Here is a 22,354-nt window from a genome sequence, read left to right on the forward strand (position 1 = left end):
TAACCGCTGTGCCACCCAGGCGCCCCATCCACTTGTTCTTGATAAATATCTGAGATTATTATGCAGAGAATGTGACTCTGCATTCTGATAGTGCTTGGCCCTTGTACAGAGCCCTTATGCTGCACTTGTCTATACTGCCTGGTTTACATGGTGAAGTCTGTGTTTTCCTCAAAGAATTAACTGTGCACATGACCCTCAAGCATTATCCTCTCTATCCCATCCTCCAGCTAATAGAGATCAGTTAATGTCTCACTTACCTTAAAGCCCAAATTGATAAATTTAATACTTCCATTTTGGAAATTGCAAAAGTTACCAATCCCGAAATTGAAATTTGTGGATTTCCTTTTCATATAATCTGACTATAAGAACTAGTTTTTTAAATGCAGTTAATATTATATTCTACCAAGGCAATATAATTCAAACTGCCTTTCTTCATAAAGATGCCAATGACATTTCAAGTCCTTCCTGCCAAATAAACTTGACTGTGCTGTGCTAACACACACACATATATGCACACACCACTCAAAACCAGAAAGTGGTTTTATGACAAACAACACATTCTTCAAAAAATGAGGTTCAGAGAGACTATTAACTATTTCTATGAAAATCTCCCATGTAAAATTGTTAACTGGTGAAACTGGAACAGATACTTGGGTTTTTTGTGTTTTTTTTTCCTTAAAATAAGGGAATTTAGTCTCTGGGATTTTCTGCTTCTAAGTTAGGGTATTATAAAATTTACCTGAGATAAGGAAACTCTTGGCAAATAGGAGTTTAAAAACTGTTAAATATAGACTTTATTCATGCTTAAATGTTAGAAGAGCAAAGTGTGTATCAGAATTATCATTGCAAGTGAGGTAGGACTCTAAAGCAGTAAGACTGATTTACAAACCATGTAGGAAATTTATTTTCATTATTGGCATACACAAAGTGTGATGCTAGAATTCATACTGAGCACAAGCAGTGGACACTGCTTTCCTCCTGACACTCCATTCATCTGACCTTTCACCCTTTACAAGTTATAATAGCACCATACTTCACTCACCCTCATGCAAGTCCTACCAAAATAGTATACGATAGTCTAGATAACAGTATATACCTGCCAAAAAATTCCTGAGAGTTCAGATTTGTTGCAGTCATTATTCTTCTATAGTGAGGATTTTCGTGGCTCAAATTCTCATTTTTAAAGTACGCATTTTCTTCTAGCTCATCACTAAATAAGTGTTACAAAAGTTTGAATGAAAGATTATTTTAATCCCTAATGTCTAAAAAGATGCACCACTTGTTTTAGGTTCCTAAATGTCAGAGGATTCTGCAGGCAGTGTAAGTAAAGATATATTCTTGGTCTCCTGAAGCAAGAGACTGCTGCTGTTATTTGTGCCATCCATGTTTCCTGTTTAAAAAAAAATATATATATATATATGTGTGTGTGTGTGTGTGTGTGTGTGTGTGTGTATAAAATCTCTATATATAGAGAGAGGTTGACAATTTTTCACATATTTAGACTAATATTTTCCTTTTATTTATTGACTTGCTCTTTAAAACTGAAGACTAATGAAACATTTGCATATTTTCCATTTCTTTCTTAAATCTAATATATCATAAAAGATCTCTAATCATCTATGAAGGTGCAAATGGATTAAATGAGTATGGTATGGAAGTTGGGAAAACAGTTATGAGTAATCAAGGAACCATAATAGTCAATGATGACTAATTAGAAGAATGAGCACCGAGAATATAAATAGTTGGAAAGTTTAATTTCTTCAATTTCCATTTTGTATGGAAATAGTTCTTAACAAGTGGCATAATTTGAAAAACAGAATATAAATAGTTTGAAAGTTCAATTTCTTGAATTTTCATTTTGTATGGAAATAGTGGCATAATTTGAAAAACAGACTGAGGAGGTGACCCAGGAGATTGAGTTATTAAGAGTAATGCAATACTGCATTAATTGTCGGGCCATGTTGCTGCTATGATGAAAACCTTCCTGGGGAAAGACAAAAATGGAAACTTCTAAGATAGAGAAACCAGAGTCCGGCAACTGCTTTTCCCCTCCTTAGCTGTATCAACACTGGCGTATTTTCCTTTCTTTTTTTAAACACTGGGATGTTTTCAAAGGGGGTTTTGCAGCAGCCCCTCATTTAAGCTGACATCACATTATTTGCTTCCCGGGACTTTGACGATTGAAACACCTTAAAAGTCAATCATGCAATCCCAAAGTAGTTCTTTCCCCCATTGTTTTATATAAGCTGCAGCACTTGAGCTTCTGGTCGAGGAGAAAATGAAGGTGACTGTCAACTGTGAGAGTGTAAGGGAATGGTCAACTCCTGAGATTTCTCAGCATGATATGGACTAAATGTCCATGTCCTTCCCCTCTTAACTCCTACCCTTCCCAGAGCCGATGAAGAAAATATACAAAATTTTCCATTTCCCATTACTTTAGAGGGATGAAGTGAAAATTTTCCTTATGTCAAGTCTGAAGAATCAAACCCTATAAAACCGAAATAGGTACTTTGATGTTTTCTGTTTGGGCTTGTCATAGGAATGCTGCTATACACTGTCGGTATCTGTTTTCATGTACAAGAAAAGCATTTCTCAGCCCAAACGCTAGAAAAGGATCACAAAGACAAAAGAAATCACTATGAAGTCCAAACAGTTTCTCAGTACAAAAACCTAGAGTATTTCTTTGTTTTTAATGAATGTGGGAGGTTTATGTAGATTACCAAAAAAAAAAAAAAAAAAAGTCTGATTCCAAGACCAAGACTTCCCTACCATGTCCAAATAGAGCCCACTTAAATATGAAAACCCTTCTTCCTTACCTAACGACTAGTGGGGCTTGATGAGATGCAATTATGGCTTACCTGATGGAAAATGGACACCTTCTAAGAAGAAATTTAGCCATGTTAGGTAGATAGTGTGTATGTAAAATATAAACAAAAATACGGAAAAGAATGTAACTATTGTTTTCTTTGCTTTCCACCACTCCTTTTTAAAATGTTACTTTTGTATTTAAAGTGAAATCACAGCAAAACAAGGGTTATAAGCAAATTAAGATGTAGCAAAAATACCAAATCAGAGTGCTTCACAACAGGCCAAAAAATTTGACTCAAAATTCAGCCTCTACCAAACTATGTGAAATGTGAAACAAAACGAAGAGTTGGTGTGGTTTCTGCACTTGAAAAAGAAGCAGTCTGTTCTGTCATTTCCTAGCTGGTCTCTTAAAGAAACAACAGGATATACTGAGAGAGCAAATCCTTTTTTTTTTTTTTTTTTTAAGGTTTTATGTATTTATTTGACAGAGAGAGAGCGCGAGCACACAAGCAGGGGGAGCCGCAGGCAGAGGGAGAAGCAGACTTCTGCCGAGCAGGGAGCCTGATGCAGGGCTCAATCTCAGGACCCTGGGATCATGACCCAAGCTGAAGGCAGAGGCTTAACCGACTGAACCACCCAGGCACCCCCCCCCCCCTTTTTAAATGTAGCTGGAGATTTTAAAAGGAAAGCTTCTTTGAATTATTAATACCACACAGGGAGTAAAATTCTGCAGCCTATACCGTTAATTATGTCTAGGAACAAACAGAAAACCAAAGCAGGTTCATCTTCTGGTCATATCAAGTAGTTCGTAAAGTGGAGGAGAGGCACTGACTTTTATTCCTGGCTGAGCCTCAAGCTGATGCTTGTCCACTGTCATGATTTGTATTTGATGAAATGGGTGGGTTTAAGGCAGACTCATCGCGGCAGGTTGGGCCTCATTTCAGAATCAAAGCGAATACAAGACTTTTATTTTCTTAACTGCAAGAGCGATTCTAGTATCACAGGTAATACTCCCAGCAGTCTAAACCTCCTAATTCCTAAATTCTACCACAACAAAGTCTGTTAAGGTCATAAAATTCCATCCAGCTTCTCTGAGATGAGAGGACTATTAAAATGACTTTCTGGAAAAAAGATCTGACTTGGTTTGTTTTACCCCCCGATTTTTCTCCTTATAAATTTCCCATACCAAGTGAGGCTTTACAGATCAGGTTGTTGTTCTTGGCTGGATTTTGGAATCCATTTTCCTCAAAAATTGTAACTGTAGTTCTCAATTATTCAAAGCATCCCTCATCCGTTTGATTTGTGATATGGGTACAAGGGGACTTTATAAGCAAAGGGAACTGGGCCAGGTAGGCATGTAAAATAAAATGGGAGAAAATATATTGTTAAGAACTACCCTTTTTCTTGCCTGACATTCTAATATAATAATTATAGTAACTGACACCATTTATTAAGCCCTTACTAGGTACTGGGCACTGTGCTATTTTTTCCTCCTTTGGGTATCATTTAAACCGCACAGCTACCGACTAAGTCCTCTAGTTCCTCCTTACGAAAGAGGAAACAGATGTAGTTTTTCCAAGGTCACCCAGCTTGTAAATAATATAGCTAGGATTTGAAACTAGGTTGTCAATCACTCCAGAGCACCATCTCGTCTTTTTTCGCCCTTTATTCTTTCCCACTGTACAGCTATTTTGGTTCCTGAACTGTTATTTCAACGGTCAAAATAATAGATGAAGGGAATGAGGGAAAAAAAAATATGTATATAAAAGGAGATGGTGATAGCAAATCAGAAAATAAAAAATGGTGGACATATAGCTTTAAAAAAAAGATACCGTTTTTATCAAAAAAAAAAAAAAAAAAAAAGACTAGAGGAGAAAAAGCATGCATCTCTCCCGGTAATCCAGTGACGCGAGAGCTGCCAGGAAGTCCGGTTCTCAAAGCGGGGTTCTCACCGGAGCCCTCAGCCCGAGCTGCGTCTGCTCTTCCCCTGCGGTTCTGACGGCTTCCTCCCCTCAAGTCCGTTCATCATCTTCTGACTATGGCCACTGTAGTGAGAGAAAAAATTCCTGCCCGAGGATAGCCTCTGCTAATGACATTTCTCCCCACGAAAAAGTAAACTAAGCAAACGAACAGAACCATGTCTGGGCCTCACGCGGAGTCTCCGCCTGTCTACACTGCTCTGCCATCCACTGAGCAGGGAGGAGGCTCCCGCGGGGACGAGGGCAGGGACAAGGCTGCGGGTGCTCTCCGAAGCAAAGGCTTTGCTCCTCTGAGATGCCCTTTCTTAGGCTTTCTCTAGAAACGTCCTCTGGCTCAGGCACACTTTGATCTATATAGACCGCAAGCGGTTCCAACCAATTCAGACATGAGGTCTTTCAACCTGACCATGTGACATTTCAGCACATCTTAGCGGCAGTGGAAGGAAAGGACAGAGGGCAGAAGGCTCGAGTTCTGGGTGCAGGTTTCCCCCTAGTGGAGCGCTTCTGATCTTGGGGAGAGTTTGCTCCCATTCATGAGTTAACATGTAAAGCATTTAAATATATAACTTGGTTATGTAATAACTACGTCAGTGTTTGCTCTTATCATTCATGTGTGTGTTCGTTCACTCCCGTGTAATACTGCACCACCATGCTTAGGGCCGTCCTGCGCTCCTCACTGAGGCTGGGTTGGGAATTGAGGGGCAGAGGCAGTGCTCCCTTTTTTCCTGCTTCTCCCTCAGGGCAGGAAGGTGGTCTCCTGCCCACCCCCCCTCCCTCCCAACCCCCCACTCTTCAACAGGTCTCCTCAGAGTCTATACCCAGGGCAGAAAGACTGTTGCCTCCTTCTGCACACCAAGGCCATCCACCCAGCACTGAGAAAATGGAAATGTCCTTGAAGTCCCCAGAGTCCCAGGGCTTTCACAAGAGGATTTACTATCGATCTTTGATTGTTCTGAGGGTTCCCCCAAATGAGGGCTGTTTCTTATTTGTCTTTGTAACTCCAGGGTGTCCACGGAGTGCCTGGTTCTCAGGAGACACCCAGGGAATGCTTGAGGAAATGAAGAAGATGATAATGTATTTCTGACATACACATAGACACGTAGACATGATGCGTATATTATGTATATATATTTATATATTCATTTCTGGCACATTTCTTCCCATAGAGCTATTATAATCTCTTAGGCTTGCAAAGCATGTCATAGTTTACCCGTGCTTTACCAAAAGCAATAGTACTAGTAATGATACCAGAAAACTGATAATAGTTTATTGAGTGCTTTATAGGCATTATTTCATTTCATTCTCCTGACCACCCGCTGAGGTAGATATTTTCTGTCTTACCAGGAGGAACCTGCCGCTGAGGAAATTCACATGCCTTGCTGTGGTCCCACAGCTAGCGAGTGGCAGAGCTGGCCCAACACTTTTTCCAGAACTAATTTGTAGAGTGAGTGATAGCCACGTAGGAACTCAGCATTGTATTTTATGAAGTTTCGAATTGGATTCGTGTCTTATTACCCAAAAAAGGCCAATATAAAACTCTGTGATGGCAAATAGATGAGCTGAATGATGAAAATAGACACATACCTGACACGTGAGTGGTTCAATACTTCTGACCACCAATCTGTCCAGCGGAATGGGCGGATCAGCTGCTGTACAGGAACCACCCTCTTTTATTACTGTTTGCAGCTCGGAAGTGAGTGAAGGACACAGTGAACCAGTGTCCGAGCCTCCAAGTTTCTGAAAGGAAAGAAGAAAATAATGCAGTAAATAGGAAGTAAATACTAGTGTATGTACCTAAAGTGCATCCTTAACCAAACTGATTTTTAGAAACAGTTGCTTGAATTCCAGCAAACTATTCTTTCTGGATCTTAAAAAGCATTTCCCTCCAATAAATAGTGATTTAAAGTTTTAAAGTACATAGTGTTCCTGATTCCCAAGTTGAATTGCCTGAATAAATAATGGGTGATGTCCACAACGGGGAGATATTGAAGTCTCCATCACGTCAGTGGGAAGGTGTTTATTTCCAGTATCTCTCTCTAGTACTATTGGGTGGATCAGAAAGGGGAGCCTCATTTGGGCCAGCGCTGTCCATGGAATCTAACACAAATCTAAATAGATTCCCTGCCTATAATTTGCAAATAATTGAATCATTTAAGATGCTGAATATAAGATGCTCAATTTTTTAAAAAAGTGTCAAAGATTATGATTCGCATGACATATAATATGCATCAAATAGCAAAGAGGATACAAAATAGCAAGAGGAATTTAAGGCAACGTTCCTTATTTGGGAATCAACTTGTGAAACATGAAACCAGCATATTACCTTATAATATGGTTACTATGGGCTGCCATTAATTCTCGTGCTCTGATTTGTGCCACCATTTGAAGGTGAAATGTGTTGGCATCACGGTTTTTGAAGGGGATGATGATTTTTCAGAGCTTGACTCGTTTCGACATGCTTGTCTGGGTAGCTTAAAATAGGAGGCCATCCAACTTTCAGAACGGTGACTCGTAATATTCTATGGCACCCGTTCCCTTCCCAACCACCGGTCAACTCTTCACGGATGGATTAATGGGTATCTATTTTATTGCTTAAAGATCCTTAAATTATTTAGCTCAACTAACCAACATATCATCTAGAAGCTTCAGTTATTAAAAGATGTGAAATATCTAGTTCATGATCTATCATTCTAGTCTATCTATCTAGTCATTCGGTAAAGAAGTGGAGTGAAAAACATTAGCTATCTCTGAGGACCTAAGACCCATGGCAGCTCCTCCTCCCCGTTCTGAGGGCAGGTGCCCGAGAGCCTTGGGGGAGTCCCCCCTCCTGCTACCACTCGCACATGTTCAGCGAGCACACCGTGAAGGGGGAGATCAGCCAGAAAGCCTTGACTGGACCACGAGACCCCATGACTTGATGTGTGGTGACAACCATGACGGTAACCATTAATACGAAGTAGTGGGGAAAATCCTTGTTCTCAGAAGAGATTTTGTGGCTTTAGCCCCCAGTCAACTCCTTTTGTGTGTAATGCCAGCTCTATACTAGTTGGACACTGAGAGCTCAGGGGTCCCAAGTCATCATTTCACGGGAAGGATGGGAGCTTTCGAATCAGAATGAGGTGTGGAGACCACCTCAGCACATGACAGCAGACAGTCTAGAGAGTCCCCGCCCCCCAACCCCCCCCCACCCCCCCACCCCCCTGCTCACTGGCTGCTTTGGCTATGCTGGGCAATCTGGAAGCCAGCAATGCTCACCACGATACCAGCAACACTTCCATGGATGGCGGACAAAGGCCAACATGGACAACAGTAATCTGGTTTCATTTGCTTAGGCAGGCCAGGTGAAAAGTCCAGGCTTTTGGGACTTACAAGTATACAAACTAAGTCATTTTTTTTTTTTTAAGATTTTATTTATTTATTTGTTTATTTATTTGTCAGAGAGAGACAGAGAGAGAGCACGAGCAAGGGGGAGGGGCAGAGGGAGAAGGACTTGATCCCAGAACCCTGGGATCATGACGTGAGCCAAAGGCAGATGCTTAATCACCTGAGCCACCCAGGCACCCCCAGACTGAGTCATTCTAAGAACATATACATTCTTTGACATCCTTAAGCAATGTAACTTGCTTTTGGCATTGTTTTTCAGTTCAGAGCTATAGGACTATAAAAAAAAGCCACTGTTTCATAATGCCTCCATTTTTTAGAGGGTGAAATCCAAACTGATGTATAACAATCTTTTATATGTTTAACACAACTTATTTAAAAATATTTTTAACCTTATTTAGCAGACTTATTTAGAAATAATATCATTTTACCTTTTTGTTGTGCTTAGTTTTCATATCTAAGAGGAAATCATCAAAGAGAAACAGGTAAACATGTAGGAATCTTGTGCTTTCTGAAGAAAAAAGAAAGTGAAATTGGGGTTGGAAATAGTAAGCAGAAGGTGTTTTTTAAATGAAAGAATCCCTTAGAAAACAAGACAGGGTGGGTGTCGGGGCACACCAGGCTTACACCTCAGGATGCTCCGATCACGTGGATCAGAAAACTGCATTACTGTTGAATTGATTTCTCCCTAAAGCAGAGATTTGATGTGAGCCCACGCTTCTGGCTCTAAAGACATTGTATTTGTGATGCATTTCATGTGGATCTAAGATAACTCGGGTGGTATTTGCAATGGTTTCAGCTAAGCCTAGGACACATCTATCGACTAATGGAACTTGCGGTGGTTTTGCCTTTTGACTCATCTGGGCGGTCACTGGTAAAGATACACGTGACTAGAGAAAAGGGCATTTTGTTATTGCAGTGAACTGAATTGTGTCTCCTGCCCCCTGAACTCCTATGTCGAAGCCCTAACCTCCAGGGGGGCTGTCTTAGCAGGAGGTAAGTAAGATTAAATGAAGGCGTGAGAGTGGAACCCTGATCCAGTAAGACTGGTGCCGCCGTAAGAGGATACACACGGGGGGACACTGAGAAGGAGGCCATCGGCAAGCTGGGAAGAGAGCCCTCACCAGAAACCTCATCAGCTGGCAGCTCGGTCATGGACTTGCAGTGTCCGGAACTATGAGAAATAAAAGTCTGTTCTTTAAGTGGCCCCATCTGTGGTATGTTATTCTGACAGCTCGCGCTGATTAAGACGGTCAGTAAAGTGATTTCTTTCCCGAGTTTTGCAGTGTGTCTGTACATGTTTAAATATTCGTCATGTAGCTTTATATTTACAAACTTTTCTGATATTACTTTTCATAGTTACTTAAGGCAAATGGGCTTTTATACTTCTCCCTAAGAAGCGGGTAGTAGTAGAAGAGAAATAGTAGTAGAATGAGGAACCCCGGGAAACAAACCGAGGGTTACAGAGGGAGGGGGCAGAGGGATGGGGTAACTGGGTGATGGGTCCTAAGGAGGGCACGTGTGGTGATGAGCCCTGGGTGTTATATACAACTAATGAATCATTGAACACTACATCAGAAAGTAATGATGTATGTTGGCTAACTGAACATCATAATAAAAAAAATAATGAGGAATCCCCTCCCTATTCTACTCTATCCCTTAGAAATTAGAAGAAGTGGTTAAATGGAAATGATTTCAGAAGAATAGGCAGTCCATTCTGAGGTGGATGTGACAGAAATTTAAAGTAAATATAAGAAAAATCAGTAAATTAATATTTTTCTAGAAGTTCCTTCTCATATACCATAACCCCAGGAAACTGTGTGGCTAAGGTTAAGTCAATAGATAAAATCATAAAGATTCATTTCTATTTCCTCCCCTCTTTTAAGTTTAGAGGAAAGAGTCCATATTTGCATGGCAGAAGGATCACATATTTTATTCAATCTTAAATTGTCCTTGAATATTTTTTTTTCATTGTATTCCATCACTGCTAGAAACTTTCCCGTTTGCAAATCTGGTGCGGCAAAGACTACTTGCTGGTTGCCCTTAAAAACCATTCACCCCTCCTTTGTAGTAATGGAATTTCTGAGTTTTAGTGGCTACATGTCCACCTTCCAACAAGTCCTCCGTCTCGCAGCTTCCCTTGTAGCTAAATATGACCAAGCGACTAAATCTGACCGATGAATATGAATGGAAGTGGGCAACTTCTGGGCCATATCCTTGAACAGCAGAGCTCTGATCTGTCCCCTCTTCCCTTTCCCACCCGCTAGCATGTAGACACCCTGTGACTCACCTTGGACTACGCGGAGAAAGCAATTTCCCAGGGACAGCGGAGCCAGTCTCCCGCCCATGCATCCATGACAAGCACCCCGATCCCACATGACGTGTGAATGCACATCTGACGTGGCTTTTCACCAAGAGATGGTCATGGGCATGTTTACCCAGCTTCCACATGACTTAACATGCTCACACCCGAACCTAAAATTGACTCCCTGATCCCACTCTCTCCCTCACCCTCAGTGTTGCTCAACTAACCTTTCAGGCACATAGATTAGAACACCTGAGGGCGTCTTCGACGCATTTCCTCTTTAGCCATTTTATCAGTCCTCAAGTCCTCCTGCCTTTGCCTTTGAAATGTCTCTCACATTTATTTTTTTCTATTTATGCACATGTCGAACATTTTAGGACAGGCCAGGGCGCCTCACGGTGTTGGGAAGTTGGTAGATAGGGGGAAGGGGCAAATCAAAATTTCTGATAATTCCAGGTGGAGGCCAATCAATTTTGGAGGGAAAGGCAGTTTGAATGCACAGTTTGTTTCACTTCATTACTTTGATTTGGTTTTGTCACAACGTATGATTATTTTTGAAGTGGTAACTAACATCAAAGAGAATTAAAATTGTCATCTTTTCAAATGGAAGTGGGCAGGACGTGGCCCCCAGGTTCAGAACAGTTGAGAAGCCCAGGCCCAGGCTCTTCTCACCTCACCCTGCTTCACTGAAGCGCTTCCGGCTGGTCTCTTGATCTTGGTCCCCTCCTCTGCGCCATTTTGTGCTTTGCTTCTGATAACTCTTTCTTCAACAGCATTTGAAACCTATCACATTCCTGTCCAAGAGCTCAATGACTTCTCGTTGCCAGCAGTTTCCTGGCTGGGTCCCTCAGCTTGGCTTCCAAAGCAGTGGCTGTGATTCTGGAAGCCTCTCAGCTGAGGTGGCCTGGCGTGGGTCCGGTCTCTGCCGTTTAACATGCCAGGTGAACTTGAGCACCATGACAGAACCTCCTTGAGCCTCAGAGTCCTCATCTATACCATGGGATTAAACGTAACTTCTCTGCATAATTTACTGGAAGGAGAAAACGCATGAAGCAGCCCCTCGATGTAAATGCTGGGCAGGTCAATCGTTCCTAGTCGGCGGCTGCCAGGTGGGTATGGTGTCCCAACCCGACATCTTGTGCTATACCTAAAAGCCAGCGGGTCTCAGCAGTGTGTATTCCATAAGGCATTATCGCCCAGCACCGCCCCCCTGCCCCGCTGATCACACTACCGTGAACAGGCAACCCCATGTCCCACGAAGCTTCACGCATAGCGGGTGACCGATCAAGAGTCTGTGCAGAAATGAGTAAGTGAATGACTGCAAATCTTATTCCGGCCTGGCAGCCCTTTCTGATCATGATGGTATTTACTGAGCACTGACTCAGTGCCGGCCATTCTTCCCAGTGCCTATCCATCCATCAGCTCGTTGAATCCGCACGACAAAGGGAGGAAACTGCAGTGTGGCCGGACGGCTGTGAGGGGCCTACGGTCACACGGGCAGAGCAGGCTGGGCCAGGAAGTGAGCCTGGCACTCGCGGTGGGGGAAGCCTCACCCCCCGAACCACCATGCTGCTAGAACTTACATTCTTGGGTGGCTTCTGCCTCCAAGCCTTTCCTCCTGCTCTCCTCTTCATCTGGGATGCCGTCCCTCCAGTCCTTCCGGGGACTTCCATCCTTTCCACGCCCCCAAGCTCACCTGTAGCCCCATAGACCACACAAAGCCCTACTCAGGTCCTCCAGCTTCACAGACTGTCTGCTTTTCTGAGCTTACACTGAAGGTCTGCTCACTCTGGCAGGGCTTCCTGGCTAGAGGGAAAGGACTACGCAGAACAAGTCCTTTTATCCTCTGACGGGCCCTACCTAGACCAGGTGTGTTATGTAACGGGGTCCCAGTGCACACTGGCAGGATGGTCGCCCTGCCCGCTGGAGGAGTAAAGCCATGATGACAACAGGGGACTTCGAGTGTCTACTCTATTCCAGACCATGTGCTAAGCTCTTTGTGTCCATTATTTCATTTGATCAACAGCCTTCTGAAGTAGACATGGTTATCTCATTTCACAGAGAGGAAATGGAGGGTCTGTGGCTTGTTACGTAGTCTGTGTGAGTCCCTCGGAGGCTCTGATTCACAGCCCGCATGGCCTTGACCATAGAGAGGCAAATACAATTCCTCCCACACTTCCCTTCCCAATGACTGGACAAGTTACAAGGTAGCAAAGATGTTGAGTTTTTAAAGGAAGCGGTAATTTACCAGCAAGTGTTAATTTTTCTTCATAGAGAAGGTGTCTGTTGGTTGGTGACAAGATGTTTTCTGCCGTGTGTTCTTTAAAAATATGTTTCAGGCACTTGCAAAGCAAGGGAGAAAGTCACAGAGATATTGTTAGTGATGGAAAGAGGACATATTCCAGGAGCTGGGGCAATGCATTCTGTCTAGAAGGTTTGTGACATTTGGAAGATGGACATGGGAATGGGACAGAATGGAAAACCGCTCAGAAGGGCCATCCCCGAGAATGGCCGAGTAGGTCAGCCTCCCACATACAATGCCACGTGGATGAAGGCTTCGCTTCTTGCTCATAAAACCAGATTTCTTATTCAAGTGTACAGCTGGGGATTTCCTAAGATTAGTGTATTAATTTCCACCTAAATGCCAAACTTCCGGAAAAGGACGTGAGTCCTAATTGATCCTTTGTTTACCTCTGGAATGAAAAACTCTTTTATCCCTATCCCATAGTGGAGGCCACCCTCTAATCTCCTATAGATGTCTACATTTTTTGGAGATTGTCAAGCCACTTCCCTTTCCTTTCAAGATCCCCTGAAAAACAAGACACAATCAATATGTCTTAAATGCATGTGACATTACAGCATAAAATTTAACCAAGATCCACAGTAATCATTTAGAGACACTGACTGCCCTTGGAGCCAAACCATATCTCAGGTCCATTTAACATATTGCTTGCTGTTTAAATGTCCTAGAAAAACTCATTTGAAATCAGCCTCTTGCAGAGAAAAATGAAGCTTAACTGATATAATGCAAATGTATCGTGCATTTTTATTTCAATAATACTAATAAAGCCTTTGGTAGCTTTATCTTATTCCCTAAACTGTACAGTCTTTAATTAGAGGGGAAACAAATCAGATGAACAAGGATAAACATATCTTTTTTGTACTAATCATAAAACCTTCATCCCCTTCATGATAAGAATGATTATTGCTTTTTGAGAAGAATTCATTTTCTCTTCTGAAGATTTGTATTAATTTTCCAACATTCTAAAATAACATATTACTACCGAGGTTTTGAAATAATTTTTGGAAATATGAGGGCAAGTCATAGACCCATAGAATCACATGGTGCATGGGATTCTTGAGAATTCGTCATCGCTAAGCTCACAGACTTACAGGAAGCCCACAGGAATCTTTTCCCTCAATGATGAGGATCCATATTTTATTGAGAAACCTTCAGAAGAGATGCTGTTGTCTTCCTCACAGACCTATCAAAATGAGTCATAATCTCCAAAGTGACTTTTAAAAACTCTCTCTCTAATTGTTTTTGTCTCGTCCATTAATAAACTCAATTCTAGTTCCTTGGATCATTTTAGATTTTGAACAAAAAATTTAAAAAGAGGAAAGTAACTCCCAACTGAATGGTCATTTGCTTCTGAACTTGCAAAAAAACCCAAAATTATTTCTGTACAGCTGATAATCAATTTGAGTTGTTCCCTTTGGATGCTTCCCAGGAAATCTTGGTTTATGGGCATATGTCATGGCTTTCTTTCTTTGAATTTAATTATACAAAGCTCCACAAATTAACTTAAGTCATCATAGGGCTTGCTTAGTTCCTATTCCCAAATTTCGGTTCTCAAGATTGCAATTGGCATCATTTTAGATTGGCCCTGGATTTCAGTGACCTAAAAAAAAAAAAAAGATGAATGGTGATTTATCCTCCGGAAAGGCTCCCCGTGGTGTTTGCCCCCATTTGCTTTGTGTGTGGGTTCAGTATGGACGTTAAACAAAGTGCCTTCGATCATCTGGGAAGTAGGTCTTTTCCTGCCTGAACTCACTTCTGAACGCCTTGGAGACAGAGCCACGTCCCGCACACCCTTGGTGTTAGGGTTCTCACAGGGTCGGCCAGGATGTGACTGGAGCCCATTGTTTTGTGTGCTTGATTTACAATGCACTCAAACTCGAATCCATGTTTCTGAGAGCCATGACCTCAAGTTAATGGAATTACCTTCTAGAATGGAAACCCCAGGGGTTCCCAGCAGCCACAGGGCCCTCCATCTCTTTGAGTAAGCTTACACTGGAGCTCTGGGCCACCTATCTGAGGGACTCACTGAGTGACTTCACCTTTTCCTTGATGGCACAGATCATGATTTTCTGTGCAGAGTCTCTACTCCGTTTCCAGATATTCTTTAGTAACAAGGGCTACCAAGTCAGCTCGGGCAGTGGAGCCACTCCCAGCTCAGGCAGGTGCAGCCGTCGCCCTGTTCGTTTGCTCACACACTGCAGAAGACAGCGCAGACGTTATCAGAATATCGCTTCTCCTCCCAAGGCATTGAGAAGCCTGGACACAAGAAACTCTTAGAGATTTTGTTCAGTAATTACATGACATACCTGTGAGCTTGCTGGGATGGGTTATAAGCCATGGCCTACACTTTGGTTTTGAAAATTCCATAGTAAACCGTCTTTAGCAAGCATCTATCTACCAGTGTCAAATTCAGGGTTGGAAATGGGGTCCTTAAACATGGTTAAGAAGTATCATTGAATATTACAGACTGACATTGTTACTTTCCAATTAAAGAAATGAAAGAATCCTCGTTGGGCTGTCTTGCCTTCCTAGTAATGGTGACAAAGGCAGAGGTCATCAGCCTCCATGTGACACCACCACCCAATCCTCCTAAACAGGAAAATGTACCAAGATTTTGAGGCATAGGAAAGGTTTGAAATCTGTGAAGTCTCCTGGAGAATGCACGTCCATCAGCGGCAGTGATGAGATGTATGAATAGAAACACTCCAGCTTTGTTCACTCTTCCCACTTGAGTTTAGATTTGCCCATTCGCTTCTTCCTTCTCCCTGGCCCTTGGGGGAGATTTCTGGTTTCACCAGCTCAGCTCCCATCCTTATTGTGATTTACAGTTAGGAGAACTGAGAATGCACACTGAAGAGTGGAAGGGAAAGGAAGGACTTTTGCTCCTTGGGGCAGCTCCTGGAGTCTCTTTTGTTGCTGAGAATCAGGGAAAAGAAGAGAAAATGAAAACACAAGTCAAAGAGGCTAAATTGATCTCCATGATACAGAGCGGAGAGTGGGGAGGGGAGGGATAAAGACAAAGACAATTTTCGGGGCACCTGGATGGCTCAGTTGTTAAGCGTCTGCCTTCCGCTCAGGTCGTGATCCCTGCATTCGGGATTGAGCCCCACATCAGGCTCCCTGCTCAGCGGGAAGGCTGCTTCTCCCTCCCCCACCCCCCCAGCTTGTGTTCCCTCTCTCGCTGCCTCTCTCTCTGTAAAATAAATAAATAAAATCTTAAAAAAAAGAGATAAAGACAATTTTCAATAGAGAGAGATTGGATCAAGAGGCATTGCAGGGGGTGTGGGCCCTGGGGAGACAGGAAAGGAATCTTAGTAAGTACTGCTATGGGTTATACACTGGATTTCCATAAAAGGTATTTGAGAAACACAAGAAAACATGAGAATAGCTCTTCCATTTGTTTCATCAGCTGGATTGTTTCTTTGAATGTGACACTGTCTTGAAGGGAGGGGCCCTGGCCTTTGGTGACACAGGACGCATGGAACCAAGTCTCTGGCTACAATGCAGACAGGTGCCATCAAGAAGGGGGTGTGCTCTCTTCCTCTTCCCTTCTCCCACTTCCTCATACCTGAGTTGAGGTGTAAAAGAGTCCTACCCTTAACTAAATATTTTTCCTGCTGTAGGCTATCACCTCTTTTCCACTCTCATGCTCAGTCTAGGTCTAGGTTAAATCCTTTGTCTCATGGCCCTGAAGTGAGGACCGAGTGGACCAAGGCATGCGGTAGGGGCTGCCCTGCTTCCCCAAACGTAGCTGCGTCCATCTTCATGCCCAGATGTCAGCCCTTGCATTTTGGAGATCTGGATACAATGGGCTCATTGGCCCAGGGAAGTCCAAAGCCCTTCTGTAGATATCTACACACTTGCGGAGGGACACTGAGATTCCAACGGCTTTCTCTGGCCCCTGGACTCCTGTTGGTATCCATACTGCTTCTTTCTTGAACAGCATGGGCCAAATGCCAAGTTAAGTTCCTTGGTTGGTTTCCTATGTTGGTTTCCACTGTAAACCCACTCATGCCAAACATTTTTGGAATTATGAATTATTATTTAACATTTATTTTACTGAAGATTTTGGATCGTGGAGAGGGGGTTAAATACACAGCCCACAGCCCCTGACCATTTTTCTGGTTCCATTCTCTTCTCTGAACAGAGAGCTCTTTCTCTTACCCCTGAACTTTCCCCCCTTTCTCTCCCAGCCTCATGCTTAGCAATTTGCGCTCGTCTTTCAGAGTTTGACCATGTCTGTGGGGTTCTCGTCCGCCCACACTAGCAGTTTTATCAAAGTTATTTCTTCTGAAAACATTCAGGGCTCATTCCTCACAGGATTCTGCCAGACACAACCATTTCCGCTTCCCCAAAGATAGATGGCAGGTCTTGAAAGTGAGCACATGGGTGTGGGCTGGCTGGAGCTCTAGGAGCCAGGCTTCAAGGCCTGCTGAGGGACCACCTACCCTTCTCTGTATCCCAGATTCCTCTTTTGGAAAATGGTGGAATGTACTAGGTCACTTCCAAGTTCTCATCCAGCTCAAAACGGCTGTGGTTCTCATCAAGGCTGGAAAGGGTGGAGAAGGAAGCAGGAACTGCAGGTGCAGAAAGGCTAGGGGTGGAACCAGTGGAAAGAAGAGGCATGCAGCGAGGTGGGGGGGCTTTCGTCTGTGGCCTTCATGGCCGATTCCCATGCTGACTCACTGGCAGCTGCTTTCCACCAGGGGTGCCTGGGAGCTCCAGTCATGGATTTCCTCAAAGCACAGCCCTGGGCCATTGCCCCAGATTCCCACGCTTCGGGGCACAGCTCGGGCTGCCAGCACCCACTGGTATTCAGGATGAGTAAAAAAACATCCGATACCCCCCCAGATAACAATCAGGCAAGAAGCATCAGTGGTAAACAATTCAGTCAAAGATTCAGGTAGGGATAATTGGAAGCTTTTAAAGTTTTGAAAGACCTCAAAAAAGAGAAGGAAGATATTTGACGATTCTGAAAGCAGCTGTAAGTTTTTCTTTCATCCCCCTATTGGCTTTATTTTTTTAGGTGCATTAGGGAAGGAAAGAAAGATGGGCCATCTCTGTCAAGAAAGATGGGCATAAAAGGCCTTTTCAGGGCTGAGTCTAGATCGATGGGGCCTGCTTTTGTTTTATAATAAGTATCCAATGTGTTTAGGGGAACAGTGAAAGGAATTCAGGGCCCCAGACAAAAACATGCTTGTTGTAAATCCGTCTTGGGGGGACACAGCACTGGGCTGGGCAGCCGGCATCTGTGGGATCTGGGGAAACCGTCCGCTCCCTGCGCCTCGCGGAGAACAAGAGCGTCTACCCTGTCAGGTTGCTGAAGGGTTTGGATGAGCTCGTCTACACGAAGTGCCCAGAACAGTGTCTGGCGTTTCTCGAACACAGTCTGGTAGGAAGAGCGCTCAGCCCTTGTTGAGCTGAAGCCCGCGAGCAGACCTCGCAGTCAGCGCCCCGTCTCTTTCCCCGCCTCGCCCGAGCTGCCTACGAAAGAGCAGAGAGAAGTCGACTCCCACCCGTGTTCGCCGGCGCAACACAGACGCGCTCCCGCAGGCCCACCCCCCAGCTACGCGGCCACGTTCATCCCGGTGACGTCACCGCGCAGCTCCGGCCGCCGCAGCACGACCCAGACTCCCCTCTGCAGCCACGCTGTGCAGACAGGAGAAGGAGAACGTGCTCAGACAGGGCTGGGTTCGAACCCCTCCTGCCTCCGCCCTGAACGACCGTACCTTCCAGCAAGTTGCCTAATTTGTCTAAGCTCCTGGAAACTGAGGGGCTCGTGTCAGATCCACAGGGGGCTTGTAGAGACAAAGACACCAGCAGGCAGTGCCGGGCCATCGCCAGGGCTCGAGAAGGAGTCATCTTTTCACCTTTATTATTACCATTATGTATTATTATTATGTATTATATTTTTATTGTTATTATGTATTAGAATTATATTTTGTATGTCATTATTATGTATAATAATTATTATTTATAATTACATTATGTATTATTATGCATTATAATTATTCCATGTTATACGCATTATGTGCATAATCATATTTATTGTATATTTTCATAATATTATTAACTATCGGTGATGATGCTTTTGTTCTGCACGATGGGCCTGTGGAGGGCAGGCGCACCTCCCTTCCTCCAGAGCCGCCCCCTGATTCCTCAGCTTTGTCTCATGATGCTAACAGCTCCCCAACAAAGGGAAATTGACCCGAAGACTTAGAAATAGTTCTGGTATGAAGAGCATTGGATTTTTTTTTTCCCCCTGAAGACCTTTATCCAGGTTCTTTTTGGCCACCTACTGGCCATATGACCTTGTAAAGTCACAGAATCTTTCTGAGCCTCAGGGACATATGGGGACAACATAATCACCTTCATAGTGTGTGCTAAGGATTAAAAGAGATGTTTGAGCCAGTGCCTGGTAAAGCGCGATGCATCGTAAAAGTATTGTATATGATATTACAACCTCGCACCCCCTGGTTCTTTTCCCTAAGTAGCCCCGGTGCTGTACATATTTCACAGCTATAAACCAGTTGATATGGGGGTTTCCACAGTTACTTGAAAGCAGTGGCTGAGCTTGGTTGAATTCACCTCTGCCTTAGCTTGGAAGGGAGAGCAGTGGACCTGGATCCTCTCCAGTTTGGGGGCCTGGCCAGGAGTCCAGTCCAGCTTCCAGGGAAAACTTTTGCAACAGCATTATTCATTCATTTGGGAATCTAATGAGCTTTCAGTTTGAGTAGCAAACTAAACCGGCTGAAAGGCCAAAGCTACAAAAATGGAGCCAAGTCTCTTCCCATAGATCATTCCTCTTTTCTCGGCCCGCCACACCCAGGCTTCCCGGCACCCCGGGCAAAGGCGCAGGGATTCACGGCGAAGTGTTTGGGAACCATGGCAGCCTTCCCTCCATGCCTCTGAGGTGATGCTCTGGCAGGGCCTTCTTGCCGCTGCAGGGAAGAGCTGGTTTTCTGGAACGGCTGGGACCATTTCCTCTGGATCCTACAGAAGGGCTCTGGTGTGACGCTGAAAAGGCACAGTTCAGACTAAAGAAACACCAAAAGTTGGCGGTGGGGGTCGAAGGAACTAGGGAAGTCAGGGAAAGTTCTTTCCAGTTTTTCTTATTAGCAAATGCTGAAGTGCCCCCAGCAGAAATTCCTAGTGGTTCTGAGGCTTTGGGACCCATAGTCGCCATGTTGTCCAACTCCAGGGGCAGCATTTACTTTGGGCCCCCATTCCCATGGACTACAGTGTAAATGGGGCTCCAGGCTTGTGTGCAATAGGATTTTCCTGGGACCAAATCCTACAAAAGCCAAACTTCTGGTCACAAACAAAACCTCGGTTCTTGTTCTATTTTCTCCTTACAACGTGCCAATTTTGTCCACAAACAAACCAGTGAACAAATCAAGCATTTTTAAGCCCTACCCAAATTTCAGGAAAGATGATCTAATGTTTCCAGATGTGCACCATTTAAAATTCCTAAGTGTGCAGTGGACCATGTATTTATGGGGAAAGCAGCTTTGTAGTTAAAATGTATTGTTGATCATTTATTTTTCTTCTTGCCCGTTTTTTTGGGGTTTCATAATTCCTAGTACCTGTTATGTCCAAAGAGTCTTAGGCAAAAAATATAAAACAAAATGGTGCTTTCCTTAGAAATGAATTCCTGAGTCATCTCTTTGCCTCAGGCTCTCAAGATGAAAGACAGCAGCTGAGGAATTCGGGCAACAGGTCTGGGGCTCTCACAGACTCCCCCTCGGAAGGCCTGCAGGAGGAGCGGAGAAGGACACTCATGGCACAGACATTCTCTTTCTCATCACCTTTACCATTAGCCCGGACAGCGGAAAAGGGAAAGTGCCCATTGTCAGCAGGAGCTGTGACGGTGTGGATGGAAGCAGGTCCTCACGATAAACATTTGTAAAACAAAAACGGTATTTCCATCATAAACAGGTAACTCCTCAAAAAACCAACCTCCCCCCCATCCCTCACACTTAAAGAAAGTTCTACTTGGGACATCTTAGTTTAATTCACCCTTTACTTCTGTTTATGCTTTGTTGAGTCCTACGCCCCTGCATGGGTCCTGACCACAAACATTGCCTTTGATTTCAGGGCTCGTGCTGGTTGGTGTTAAGCCGGGGATGGCAGTCCGTGATTAAAGTAGCAACATGGAACTCCTCATCAGATAGCCCCCCCAAATTATCCATAAACTTAATTCTCCTGCTGGCTTCTAAAAATACAGCCTTAAATTTGGGGCGCCTCATTGCACCTGTAGAAAATCTGACGGAGAGTTCCATGTTGTAATTTTAACCTTGCCAAACTTTAATCTGGTCTTAAACCTGCTACAATGACTTCACATGTATAAGGCATCTCGAGTTTATTTTAGAAGAAGGCAGATGGCCAGTCCATGCGCACACGCTCGCGTACGCACACAACGGGCCATCGGCTCAGGCAAGCGGTTCTGGGAGGGACAGTTACTCTTCTCTTGTCGCCAATGCTTCTTCCTCCTTACTGACAGACACTCTTCAGGATTCCATAGCACCGACCAGGCTGCTGAACCTACGTGCTCCTTGATAGAGTTATTGATTAAAATAACGAGTAATGGGTCCCATCAAGGGTGAGGGAACGAGAGAAGGCAGGCCCACGTGCTTCCTGCTAGCATGACCACTACGGTGCGCAGAGAAAGCAGATCCAGGCTAAAAGGCCACTAAAGGAAGGGACAGCAGTGAGGACAGAGATAACAAACGCCCAGAAAATGATTTTGTGGTAAGACCTCAGAGGACAAGACGCCATGGGGAGAAAGGTCACATTTCAGCTTCAGCAAGAAGTAATTTGAAAGACGATGATGCGAGTTTCTTGTCAAGCAGCGGGCTTTGATCTCTGGGCAGGAGGGACTTGGAGATAGCGAGCAGGCCTTCTCAGAGGGCACTGAGCTGCCTCACAAATGCCGTGTCCAAGAGGCATCTGTTAAGACCATGAAGAGTCAGGCTTGGAAATCCAGTTCCACGACCCACTAGCTCTGTGACCTTGGCCGATGACCTGACCTCTCCGAGCCTCCTTCTCCTCAGTGACTGTCACAGATGGCTCACGTGTGAGTAACACGTGCCCCAGGCTTCCCCCGGGGAGCTTCTTCGGAGGCGCCTTGGTGTTCCTGTTCATCCAGCTCCCCTTCCTGGGGAGGATTACGGGTCCCCACTCCACTGAGGGTGAGCTTGGCCATGGGACTTTCTTAGACCTTTGAAGTGTGAACAGCCATGCCAGGGGTTGCCTCAGGCAGAAGCTTGAAGAGTCAGAGAGACCTGCGCTCTGCCCTGATCTCTTCTGTCTTTGCCATGAAGACCCGTAACGTTCCAGGTGGTGGCTGCCCCCTCAGCATGGGTCCCAGCGAGGACACCAAGCCACGGAGATTTGGGGGTTGTTATTGTGGTACAAAAACGAATTTAACCTGATTGATATAGGACCACTTAAATTTAGGAAAAGCTTTTATAACTCATCTTTGCCCATTTGTAACATAATATGAAGCATTCCCATGTGGGTTATAGTATAGACTTTGAGGAAAGAGTCTATTAACGCCCCGTGCTTTAGCAGGCTGCA

General features: G+C 44.2%; 1 protein-coding gene across 1 annotated transcript in view; it reads right to left on the minus strand.

Annotated features, from left to right (window-relative positions):
* Positions 1-1,292: 1,292 nt before the first annotated feature.
* The window catches only part of PLEKHG7 (pleckstrin homology and RhoGEF domain containing G7), a 50,845-nt gene continuing 29,783 nt past the window's right edge, over positions 1,293-22,354 (minus strand). Inside the window, 12 exon segments of the mRNA XM_057316146.1 lie at positions 1,293-1,348; positions 1,351-1,390; positions 2,510-2,604; positions 6,368-6,524; positions 8,600-8,679; positions 12,722-12,815; positions 13,165-13,179; positions 13,181-13,234; positions 13,236-13,282; positions 14,802-14,970; positions 20,401-20,501; positions 20,504-20,528. Coding sequence (XP_057172129.1) covers positions 1,293-1,348; positions 1,351-1,390; positions 2,510-2,604; positions 6,368-6,524; positions 8,600-8,679; positions 12,722-12,815; positions 13,165-13,179; positions 13,181-13,234; positions 13,236-13,282; positions 14,802-14,970; positions 20,401-20,501; positions 20,504-20,528 — 933 coding nt within the window.

The sequence above is a fragment of the Ursus arctos genome, unplaced genomic scaffold (assembly GCF_023065955.2).
Source record: "Ursus arctos isolate Adak ecotype North America unplaced genomic scaffold, UrsArc2.0 scaffold_21, whole genome shotgun sequence".
Taxonomy (NCBI): Eukaryota; Metazoa; Chordata; class Mammalia; order Carnivora; family Ursidae; genus Ursus; species Ursus arctos.